The following is a 13,069-nucleotide window of genomic DNA, read 5'->3' on the forward strand; positions in this document are numbered from 1 at the left end:
ATAAATTACACCCATTAAATTTAGGCTGTAAAGTTGTGATTTACAACTATGTTTTATGTTGGCTTTATTCCATGACAAAAAGTGTTATATATGCATAAATTTGTTTCCTTGTATTTTTGTGGGATTTTATTGTATTAGGTTTAGTATTAAGTTGGTGAAGACTCAAGCTTAATTGAAAATCAGTGCATTTTGCGAGAAGTTCACGAGAAGGGTTCCACGAAAAGGGCATGTGAGAAGCACATGACTGGAAGCTGAAGAGTTGTGCCAGGCTGTTAATTTCGCGAGTGTCTTGCGGGTAAGGCCTTCTCGCGAGATACCCATAAAACTCTCTGCCTGGAGGTTTTTTAAGTGTGACTTTCTTACTCTTTACTTATATTATATATACCCTCATTACCCACAAATGTATGAGGAGGTCATTCAGAGAGAAAAATCCTAGATAGATTTTTTACAACACATACACCCATCTTTTAGAGAGAGAGCTGCTCATCCTTAGTGAGAAATCATTGTAGCCTCTTCTCTTTCCCTCTCCTATTGCCATACCTTGAGAGGAGATTTGTACCCAAACACAACTCACACCCTTTCAGAGTGTAGAGAGTGTTTTGGAGCTTGGGAAGCTTTGAAGATTTGCCAAAAGAAGCTGGTGAGGCTTGGAGGAAGCAATTGGGCGTATTGCGGGATTCGGAAAGCTAGACAAGATACAGTTCCGAGAAGTCTTGTTGGAGTAGGAACTTGGAGGGCTTAGGTACATTGGGTAGATTAGGCTTGGAGGGTCTCTTGCTATTCGTATATCCCAACTTATTGTCTAGTGGATCAATTTACCGCTTGGAGGGTGGCGGAGAGGTTTTTCATTGAGTTTTTCAGTTTCCTCTTCGATAACACATTGGCGTGTTATCTTATGTTTGCATCTTTTTTCCCTTACTCTTGTGTTTTACTTTTATTATTTGTTGTTCATGTTTATGCACTAGAGTAGTATCAGTTGTTTGTGCTTCATTTACTCTTGTTTCTGCATTTAGATAAATTAGAGTAAAAACAATCTAGCTGTAATCTTTTAATTTGGGGGTCTAAACAAGCTCTTGTGTTTTAACACAAATCCTAGCTTTCATAGGCAAAAATATTAATAGTCATTTTGATCCGGTAGGTTTGCATTTTCTGTTACTATTAGTTTTTCTTCTCTATAACTCCTATTTACTATTAAAAAATAAAATTTAATACTAAAAACATATTAAAATTTATTTATTTTTTTAAACACAAAAATACAAATTACACCCTTAAGTTCAAACTTAAGTTTGAATTTATGTCACTGTTAATTGTAATTTTGGTCTTATAAATTCAAATTTATGCCATTGTTAATCCTATTTAACAAAATTATTTTCATGGTGGCAATATATGTGAACTTACAGGACCAAAGTGGTAAAAATAAAACTTATATACAGGATTAAAATGACAATTGACCGAATTTGAAGAATCTAATTTGTTGGAGTGAGAAAGAGAAAGAGAGAACTTAATTAAGATTGAGGAAAGTTAGGGGTGAAAAACCTTTAGTTTGAAAAATTTATGGCTTAAGTTTTTATTAGTTCAATTAGTAAAGTCTCTTATATTGTCAATAGAAGACTTTAAATCAAATATGGTGTACAACAAAATGGAACCATCACGAAAGCCATTGTGAATCCGCGATAAGAGAATATCGCTAGGAAAAGAGAGAAGAGAGCCAAACCATTGATTAGTCTATTCAATAAAAATATAATCACATCAGATAGTACTTATCAAGAAAAGAAAGAATAATCGCATCCGATAACATATCTTTTTAAGTTTGATCATTCACATCATCCTGTGGTCCAGCCATATATCCAAGTTGACCATAAACTAAGCATAACATTCTCAATAAAAAATGCTTCAACATAAGTAGGCTGTCCCTATTAGCTATGGGATTAGAAGTCCATACATTCAGAATCCGACGCTAAATTTTCATTCATACAATATTTATTGCATGCATACGCGTTTCTAGCCTCCAAGAACGTCCTTCATCATCTAAGGTCAACATACAAAATTTAGTCAATATTAGTTAGTTTTTTCAAAAACTACCCCAAACCAAAATACAAATCATTGTAATACTAGCGGTATTATAATATTTTTTTTTAAATTATTGTTAGCCGCTCTAATGTTATGTTATTAATTTATAAAGTCATTCATTCTAATTTTGAAAAAAAAAAGTCATTAATTATTATAAAAACTAGAAAAAAATAAGGATTAGAAAAAATATTGTGCTTCCCACATTGTTACGACTCCTATCGTTTTCTTCTTCTATATAAGTATGAGTTTGGAGGCATGAAGTCCCATACAAATCCCAAACACCCAATCATTCACATCTAATATTGTCCCTTGTCTGTCAAGCATTTCTTATAGCCCAACGAAAAGGCCAAAACATGGCACTTCGAGCATTGGTTACACTTCTATTTGTGCCTCTTTTTCTGTCTCCAACCATTCTTGGTTACTCCCAAGCAGATATTAAAAAATGGTGTAGCCAAACCCCAAACCCTGAGCCATGTGAGTATTTTTTAAGCCATAAGCCTAATTACCACAACCCCATCAAGCAAAAGTCCGATTTTTTCACAATTTCAAAGCAGCTTGCATTAGAACGTGCCCTGAAAGCTCAGAGTAACATATTTTCACTAGGGCCCAAGTGCAAAAATGCTCGTGAAAAGGCTGCATGGGCTGATTGCCTTGAGCTTTATGAGTACACCCACCTTAGGCTTAACAAAACCATCGACCCTAATGTCAAGTGCAGCCAAACCGATGCTCAAACATGGCTCAGCACGGCTCTAACCAACCTTGAGACGTGTCGGGCTGGGTTTATTGAACTAGGGGTCCCGGAAAATCTCTTGCCCTTGATGTCAAACAATGTTTCTAAGCTAATTAGCAACGCTTTGGCTCTCAACAAAGTTCCATACACCGCACCGAGCTATAAACATGGTTTCCCAACTTGGATTAAGCCCGGTGACCGGAAACTCCTGCAGTCTTCTTCAACTCCTAAGGCCAATATTGTGGTGGCACAAGATGGTTCAGGGAATTATAAGACGATAAAGGAGGCGATAAGTGCAGCGTCATCACAGTCAGGAAGTGGGAGATTTGTGATATACGTGAAGGCTGGAACATACAAAGAAAACGTTGAAATAAAGTTGAAAAATATTATGTTGGTGGGAGATGGTATGGGAAAAACCATAGTCACTGGGAGCAAAAGTGTTGGTGGAGGTTCTACAACCTTCAATTCAGCCACTATTGGTAAGTAAATTCAATTAATTTCTAATAATACTAGCCTTGAGCACGCATTTGAGCGCGTGTTCTTTTATTTTTTGGGTAAAAGTTAATAATTTACATCTATTATAATTTAGGAACATATTTTTTAATTTTTCAAATAAATAAAAAGATAAACTTTAGAGATAAGTCTGTAATTTCTTTTTTGAATGTAAATGAAAAAAAAAAAAACTTAAATTTTAGGAGTTCTCTTTTTAAATTCAAATAAAATTTATTATTTGACATTTATGACTCTATTTCTAAATGAAGTTACCCTTCATCAATGAGGGGTATTTTTGAAATATATAAAAGTCCAGTTAAAAGAGGGGAATCCTCTTCTATATAATATAATTATGCTAAATTTTAGTGAGACTACTCATCAAACTCAGAATTTAAAAGTAATCATATTTCATAATGCACGACATTCACCAAACCAAGGCTTGGTTTTGGTTTTGGTTTTGATTTTATATTTAATCTCTCTAGGGTTAGACATGTAGGTTTAGGTTCAAATGACACAAAACTAATCTCTTGCATCCAATATATATATTGGATGCCCTACAACATGGGGTTCTCATGAGTGTGTAAGACTCACACCCACTACACATATTGGATGGATACTTTCTTAATTTTCAAGAGACTTTAGTTATCAATGATATGTTTTGGTTTTTATTTATTTTTTATTTTTTATTTCCATCAAATTAGAGTTGGAACGTTCAATATATATTGGGTATATGAGATAATTTCTTTTCAAGGTACTTTGATTATAAATTATGTTTTCGCCTTCTTTTTCAAAATTAATTAAGTACCATGACTACAATGTCGAATTTGAAAAGGTTTTGTGGAAAAGTTCCTTTTTGTCAAATTGGGTTCTCTTTTTCAATGGAAGTGTTCGCAAGAAATAGGCTGAAAAGGACCATGGTCCACGATTTCTAGATTAATGGTATAATATTTTCTCTCTCTCTCTCTCTCTTAATTAAGTTACCAAACCATGGCTTGGTTTTGTGTGTGTGTGTGTTTTTTTTTTAATTTATTTTAATCTCTCCAGGTCACACATGTAGGTTTAGGTTCAAAGGAAAGAAAAATGATCTCGTGCATCCAATGTATGTACAGGATGTCTCATAACATGGGGTTCTCATGAGTTTGTATGACTTGCATCTTATGCATATATCGGATGAATAATTTCTTAATATTCTCTTTTTCTGAAAACATGAGATTCATTGATTTACAAATTATTCTAATACTGCATGACGTTACGCAACTCCACCTGCACAGCTGCACTTCATGCGCAAGAAGTTTCTCTTACATTAAAGATGGTAGCTTTATTATTATATTAATAACTCTAATACTTTTTTTTTTTTTTCTGAAGGCCTAATTATTCTAATGGTTAAAATACAAGAGAAAATGAACTCCATCTGTAATTAATTACAATTATATAAATAAAAGCTCATTTTTAACAATGTCATGTAAGTATTAGTATCAAGGAAGTCAATACCGTACCAGAGGCTGTACCGGTTTGGCCACCGGTACGATATATTTCGGATACCGGTCAATACCGGTGTACCGTTTCGGATTTACCGCTATTTTATATATATATATATATATATACACACACACACACACACACCAAAATCTTTAGAATCATGTTTATAAACATATAATATTTCACTTATATTATAGTAAATATAAAAGTTTATTATAAAACATTACCTCAATTCAGAACAAATTATTCATAGTTTTAGACTTTAGTATCAAATAAAAGAAAAAAAAAACACAATATAAAAAATAGAAAACTTAGTTGTTCATTGCATACTAAGAAAACAAATAATACTAAGAAGTTAATGTAAATAAGTTACCATTATGCCTTTACAAAAATTCAAAAATTACAAAACTAAAAAAAAAAAAAGCTTTTTTCTGTACCGGCCGGTACACCCGGTACCGGCCGAAATTGGCCGGTATGACCGGTACGCAGCCGGTACGGCCGGTATTTTTTCCGGTACAATATAGAAGTGTACCGGTACCGGTGCACTAACCGGTACGGTATGTACCGGCCGGTACGGCCGGTACCGGTACGGTATCGGCCACACTAATTAGTGTAGACATTTTAAAAGAACATTAATAGATGAATATTCAACAAGGTTTAAAGCTGTTGAGTAACGTGTATTTGACTTTTAAGTGGTCTAACAAATATTTGAAGACATATCTATCTTTGCATGTCAAGTATGTAGAAAATGACAAGATTAAAGTACCTAGTTAGAGCTTGTCTGAACGCTATGGTACCAACTACCAAACCCTTTGCATCAAAAAATTGTGGACAAGAACCCATTAAAATTCGTACAAGTCGTAGGGCATGGCCCACTAGGAGAGAAATTCACGATCTGAATTTATTTTATTTTATTTTAACTTAAGGTTTTTATTTTATTTTTTCGATAGGTTTTGTTTGCTTAATTAAGTTTCAATCAAAGGTGGCCAACAAGACATTGCTTGTGTATATATAATAATACTTTTATGCTGATAATTATTGTCGTATTTAATTACTTGTGTGGTCCTAACTTGCTAATAATTCAGTACTCCAAAATATTATGTCTTACACCTTATGAAATCATAATTTTACTAAAATAATGAATGTTAATCTAGAATTTGAGTAAAATACTTTTAACATTTAAATTAAGTTTTTGCTATTCTGAATTTTCAGCTGTTGTGGGAGATGGATTCATTGCTCGCGACATCACTATAAGAAACACTGCCGGAGCAGCAAATCAACAAGCCGTGGCTCTTCGATCTGGGTCTGATCTCTCGGTATTTTACAAGTGCAGCTTGGAAGGGTATCAAGACACCCTTTATGTCCATTCCCAAAGGCAATTCTATAGGGAATGTGACATATATGGCACCGTCGATTTTATATTTGGAAATGCTGCGGTTGTTCTCCAAAATTGTAACATTTATGCACGTTACCCTCCTAACAAGACCAATACCCTTACGGCCCAAGGTAGGACTGACCCTAATCAAAACACTGGAATTTCTATTCATGATTGTACGGTCAAGGCTGCTTCAGATTTAAAGGCGTCCCAAAGCTCGGTTACAACATACTTAGGGAGGCCATGGAAGGAGTACTCACGCACTGTATTTATGAAAACATACTTAGATAGCTTGATTGCTCCAGCTGGATGGATGGAATGGAGTGGAAGTTTTGCCCTTAAGACCTTGTATTATGCGGAGTATGCCAACACAGGGCCGGGCTCATCAACTACTAAGAGGGTCAATTGGCCAGGCTACCATGTCATTACTAGTGCATCTGTGGCTACACAATACACTGTTGCAAACTTCATCTCTGGCGGTTCGTGGTTGCCAGCTACCAACGTGCCTTACACAGCTAGCCTTTAATTTTTTCAAGGAAATTGTTACATACATGCCTTCAATTCGTTCAATTGTTTTCAATTGTACATTTGCATTTGAGTTCCTCGTGGTAAAAAAATAAGTTGATTGTTGCCACCAAAAAAAAAAAAAACAAGGATTGTGTAATAGTTGTCATTCTTTGATAAGTTGTAATCAAGGATTCAAAATAAATAAAATCGATTATGTTTAATATTTTGCATAAAACTTTTGGCTAAGCTAAGGTTGTTTTGGTATATAAAATGAGGTTTCTACATTCTATTCATATGTGTAGATACATAAACATTTTGAGATACAAATTTCTCAACAAGTCATATAGATAATCAGAGTGCTTGTGTGAAAAACATGTATATTATGGATTTTCACGTGAGTCTAGGATGAGTTAAGCCGCGACATCATTATTGCTAAAGCGTAATATTCATTATTGCTATCTTCTTGTTGAGCAATATCAGCGGCCATATCATCCACTTATTTTCCATATTTTCTTTCTTCTTTCTAAACTTTTATTATCTCTATTTTTTATATAAAAAAACTATTTTTCTCCCTATTATTTCATATTTACTGTTACATTTCCTCCAACTTTTCTCCTCCCTCTTTTGTCTCTTTATCTCTCATTACTCCCTACTTTACCGTTACACTTCATTCATCATTTTCACTTTTTTATATTTTGATTCTTTTTCTCCCTATTTTATTTTGTATAAATTCAATATAATTTCTTTCATCCAATCCATATTTTTCTTACAAAAAAGCTGAGTTATCTCTCTCTCTCTCTCTCTCTCTCTCTCTCTCTCTCTCTCTCTCTCTACATTCTTTTGGTGGATTTTGTTATTTCTTATAACAAAATGAAGGTGTTTTTCTAAATAGGGACTAAAAATGGTGAAAAAAAAAAGATAGGGACTAAAGTGTGAATTACATAAAAATGTAAGAACAAAAATGAGTTTTTCACCTTTTATGTATTACACATCATTAAATAATATTTATATATTATCGCACTCTGTGTCGATCTGCGACTAGTGTTATAATAATAACAAAGTATTAATCGATAATTGTAATTTGACGGAGACCCTAATTACTTCAATTTACCTAGATCTAGTGGCTAAGGGATTTTGCCCATAGTGAGGCAGTCGACATCATTGACCAATTGAAAAAAAGTATGCTTTGTTTATCAAAAAAGAAAAAGAAAAAGTATGCTTTTCACTTTTTGAGATTCAAATCTTTGAAAACAAAGTGATAGACAATTAATCCTAGAAGGGATTACATTCAAATTAAACCCTGCTGAAAACTACTTGTCAACTTTTTAGAGATATTTGCAAATTTTGGTTAATGTCGTAGAAACTAGTTCATATTTCTCAGATTATATAACGAACAATGCTAATATTTTATGTATAATCTATGGCCAAATAAAAAGATTTGGCGATCTTCTTTATTGGTTTCTAATTATTTGAGACACACAGAAAATCTGTCTGATTGTAATATATATGTGTATATTAAATTTGATTAGATGGTCCAGATCGCACAAATTAATCATGCATGTGTGAAAAACTTACGCTCATTTGTAGAACCCATTCCCTTATGATACGAAAAGCTATTAAAGTTTTTGTGTCAATTGTATGATCCCTGTTAAAGTTTGGCCTTGTATTCTAATAAGCCCATTATGTAAATTTACTTAGTTATTACATTCACTAAAATGTTTAAATTTAAGCTATAAGCTTTAAGTATATGGGAAAATTTGTATCCTATAATGAATCAGACGAGAGGAGGAAAATTTGTTAGAATATACTTAAGAAAATAATGGAGTTTCCAAACCAATTTTACCATCTCCTTTTATGTTGCAGAAAAAGCCTCTACAAAAGGATAAAGGCTAAGACTCCTACAACTAATATACAGTGCACTAGGAGAAGCAAGGTATAACACTGCAAATGGGAGTATCCTTTATACTTATAAGAGTGAAACAATTTAAGATTTAGAATCACAATATAAGTTCAGTTGATTAATAAATTAATTCGTTTCCTAAAGATGCCCAATTCTATGAGAGAGATTGAAATCAAAGAACACATACTTTTGTTGTATAAAATATATGTAATAATGTAAAACATTTTGTTATTTGGATATGGAATCCATACTTGATACTTCATGATACACCAGGAACAACCTCCTATTTTCAGTCATTAATGCTGAACTTTTTGTAGAAGTACACCTTCCAGACCCACTTTGGAATTTGTATTGGAAAAGATACTCAGAAGTGGGTCTTGGACTTTTGATAATCAGGCACTCATGCTAATCAGATGGCAGAAAGGTATGACAGCAAGGAATGTAAAGTTTGACTTGATCTCGTTGTGGGTTCAGATATGGAGAGCACCATTTGATATGATATCTCCCACGGTTGCTACTGCGGTAGGGAGTAAACTAGGTGCAGTGGAAGATGTAGAGAAGAAGCACAAACATGAAGCTCAGAACCTGTTCATGTGAGTGAGGGTCTCTATTCCTATTTCCAAACCGATTCGAAGGGGTGGATTCATTGCGGGATTGGATGGAGTGTGCTCTTGGGTAAACTTCAAGTATGAACGACTTCTGATGTTTTGCCATTATTGTGGCTTACTTGGGCACGACATCAATCACTGCACTAGTCACTACACTGTGTCGAAAAATAAAGTAGTTGTGGAGTTTTCGTATGGCGATTGTTTGAAAGCTGCGGGGTTTCATGCAAGTCCACCAGTTAAAAGGGGCTTCTCCACCTCTATTCTGAGTTCCAAAAACAGAGGACCCAATAACCTCCATGATAGCAATGGCGAAGAGCTGCAGTCACTGGCGGCACTAGGGAGGGTCTCAACAAACCCTAAGGGTGTCAACGGTTAAGTAAATGGAAAGCATGCCAGCATGGAAACAGTCCCGAATTTTTAGGGATTAAATGTCGTGCAAGAAGGAAAGTGTGATATTGTAACGGAAAAGGGGGGCGCAATTCATGTGGATATTAACTCGGGAGCTTTAATTTCAAATGAGGAGAGTAAGGAAGTGCCTAGTCTTGCAGGGCACGTGTCAGAGAATATCCAAGTTGGGCCTGTAAAGCCTATGCCTAAATGGACCAAGATTCCTCGCATGGATTGTGGGCTCGAAAGAGGTAGCGGAGCACAAACTTTTACAACTTTGGGAAAAAGAGACTCGGCCCAAATGGATGAAGAAGGTTATATCAAAAAGATTGAGAAACAGGGGGTGAAACGTGGTAAGCTCCAAGATGACAACCATATGAACTCAGCGGCGGGGGTGCTCGATCACCCTTGCTGATCACAATGAAGCTCTTGAGTTGGAACTACCAAGGGCTTGGGAACTCTTGGACAGTCCGCAACCTTCAGAAAATAGTGAAGGATCAAGCTCCCAAAATTTGTTTCCTCATGGAAACAAGGCTGGACAAGAAAGGTTTCAAGAAGCATTGTAAGGATCTGCCTTTTCCTAATCAATTCATTGTCAAAAATCCAGACTCAGGTGGAGGTTTAGCTCTAGTTTGGAAGAATAAGGTGGATATTGATGTTACTGATTTCACACAAAATCATATACTAGCTAAGGTGAGGGAGGAGGACGGCTTTGTATGGTACATGACTAGGTTTTACGGGTGGCCAGAGACTACGCAGAAGTCAAAGTCATGGGCATTACTTCACCACTTAATGTCTTTCGTTGAGGGTCCGTGGATGTGTATAGGGGATTTCAACGCCATATTGCACTCCATGAGAAATAGAGCATTCAGCCTCCTCCGTACAGCCAAATGGATGAGTTTAAGGAAGCCTTGGAATGTTGCCACTTATCAGACCTAGGTTTTGTTGGTTATCCATTTACTTGGAAGAATGAACGTCCAGGTTCTTCCAATACCAAAGAATGCCTAGATCGTGCGGTTGCTACAAAAAGTTGGAAAGCAAAATTCTCGGCAAGTGTTGTAACCCATCTTTTCTCGCATGCATCTGACCATGTACCATTACTTCTGCAGATTAGGACCCTTAAGAGTATGAGGGCAAGAGAACCAAGAGGTTCAAATTTGAAGAGCCGCGGCTACTGTGGGATGAATGTGAAGATATGGTTCACGAAGCATGGACAAAACTAGTGGGAGTGAACTTGGTTCTGAAAGGAATTAAGGAGAAAATTGCTTCTTGTGGTACGGACTTGCATGTGTGGGGCTCTTCTAGAACCCACCCTAATATAGAAAGAACCAAAGCACTTCAAAAACAGGTTGAAGACCTCAATAAGGACGAGACAACAGATTACAGTAAGGCTGACTTTTTAGCTACCAGTAAGGAGCTGGATGCTTTGTTAATGAAGCAAGAGATATACTAGGCGCAACGATCACGGGTCTCATGGTTGAAGCATGGGGATAAGAACACGAAATGTTTTCATTCTAATGCATCAAACAGAAGACGTAGAAATTTCATACAAGGAATAAGGACACAGGACAATAGGTGGGTGGAGGATATCTCAGATATTGCTCAGGTAGCTACCAGTTATTTTGAGGGTATGTTTATAGTAGGTACATGTGACTGGTTGGAGGATTGTTTGAATGCCATTCACCACAAGGTCACGGATGATATGAAGGACATACTAACCAGTGAATATAGTGTGGATGAGATCAAAGCAGCGTTGTTCCAAATGGGACCAACAAAGGCTCCTAGACCTGACGGTATGAATGCTCTTTTCTACCAAAAATTTTGGCATATTTTTGGTGATGATGTTGTTGCAGCGATATTAGATTTTCTGAATTCTGGAAATATGGATCTTGATGTTGATTTTACCCATATTGTCCTTATTCCTAAAATTAAATCCCCGGAAAAAATGTCTGATTATAGACCTATCGGTCTTTGTAATGTCATCTATAAAATTATTTCCAAAGTCCTAGCAAACAGACTAAAGCAAATACTATCACAGCTAATCTCTCCTACCAGAGTGCTTTTGTCCTTGGTCGTCTCATTTCTAATAATATATTGGTTGCTTATGAATCTTTACATGCTATGCATTGTCGTAAAAAAGGCAAAAGAGGCTCTCTTGCTCTGAAATTGGACATTAGTAAAGCTTATAATCGGGTTGAGTGGGCTTTTCTCAAAGGTATTATGGAAAAGATGGAGTTTCCCGAGATTTGGATTGACCGGGTCATGTGTTGTGTTTCCACTCCCTCTTTCTTTGTCTGTATTAATGGTAAACCCTTTGGCAATATTTCACTAGCTAGGGGACTTCAACAGGGAGACCCATTATCTCCTTATTTGTTTATTCTATGTGCAGAGGGTTTTACTTTACTTTTAGCCAAAGCTGAGATGGAGGGGCAAATTCATGGGGTTTCTATCTATAGGAGAGCTCCTTCTATTTCTAACCTTTTGTTTGCAAATGATTCACTATTATTTTGTCAGGTAAACCATGGAGAGGTGTAGATGCTTATGGATATATTGGACTTGTATGCTTTAGCCTTTGGGCAATATATAAACTTTGAGAAGTCTTCTATTTATTTTAGCAGCAACACTGAGGTCAGGCACAGGGATTGGATTAAAAATATATTGGGAGTAAAGGAAGTAGCAAGGTTTGAATCATATTTGGAGTTACCAACCTTGTTTGGTTGCTCTAAAAATAAAAATTTCTCCTTCCTTAAGGATAGAGTCTGGAAGAAGCTTAAGGGATGGAAAGGCAAACTATTATCTAGGGAAGGAAAGGAAGTACTTATCAAAGTTGTAGCACAATTAATACCTACATATACTATGGGAGTTTTTCAATTACCTTTGAAGCTTTGCAATGAACTTAATTCCATGTGTGCAAGATTCTGGTGGGGCTAAGTGGGTGATGAGTGGAAGATTCATTGGAAGAGTTGGGATTCAATGTGTAAACCAAAGAAGGAAGGGGGCATGGGATTTAGGGACATTCAGAGTTTTAACTTAGCAATGCTTGCCAAGCAGGGCTGGAGGCTAATTGAAGATACAGGCTCATTGGTACATGCTTGTTTCAAAGCTAAGTATTTCCCAAGGAGTAGTTTTTTAGAGGCAAAAGATGTTCCAAATAGTTCGTATGTTTGGAAAAGCATGCTAGCAGCTCAAGAAGTCCTAAAGCGAGGATATTGTTGGCGGGTGGGAATTGGATCTAATATTAGGGTCATGACAGACAAGTGGATACCAAATCACCCTAGTAATATGGTGATCTACCAACCACAGGAGGTGGAATGGGAATGGAGGGTGATGGACCTCATTGACTGGACAGTTGGTGCATGGGACAGACACTTGATAGAGACGAAATTTCATAAGGAAGATGCTGATGCAATTCTTTGAATTCCACTAAGTAGAAGATCTGTCACTGACTCTCTTGTTTGGCTTTTCAATAGAGATGGGGTCTACACTATCAAGTCAGGATATATAATGGTGTGTAGAATCAT

At 36.0% G+C, this 13,069-nt stretch overlaps 1 protein-coding gene across 1 annotated transcript; it reads left to right on the forward strand.

Moving 5' to 3' along the window:
- Positions 1–2,338: 2,338 nt before the first annotated feature.
- On the forward strand, positions 2,339–6,888 carry LOC142617297 (pectinesterase 2-like). The gene is made up of 2 exons (XM_075790084.1): positions 2,339–3,279; positions 5,984–6,888. Exons 1-2 carry the CDS (start codon positions 2,424–2,426, stop codon positions 6,670–6,672), a joined length of 1,545 nt encoding a protein of 514 aa, XP_075646199.1. The 5' UTR covers positions 2,339–2,423; the 3' UTR covers positions 6,673–6,888.
- Positions 6,889–13,069: the final 6,181 nt, after the last annotated feature.

Source organism: Castanea sativa, chromosome 11 (assembly GCF_040712315.1).
Source record: "Castanea sativa cultivar Marrone di Chiusa Pesio chromosome 11, ASM4071231v1".
Lineage (NCBI taxonomy): Eukaryota > Viridiplantae > Streptophyta > Magnoliopsida > Fagales > Fagaceae > Castanea > Castanea sativa.

What these genes read in the sequence shown, in the direction of transcription:
- LOC142617297 (XM_075790084.1), top strand. Translation starts at nt 2,424, where the DNA reads ATGGCACTTCGAGCATTGGTTACACTTCTATTTGTGCCTCTTTTTCTG. An exon ending in CTTCAATTCAGCCACTATTG is followed by an intron (nt 3,280 to 5,983) that starts GTAAGTAAATTC and finishes CTGAATTTTCAG; the next exon opens with CTGTTGTGGGAGATGGATTC.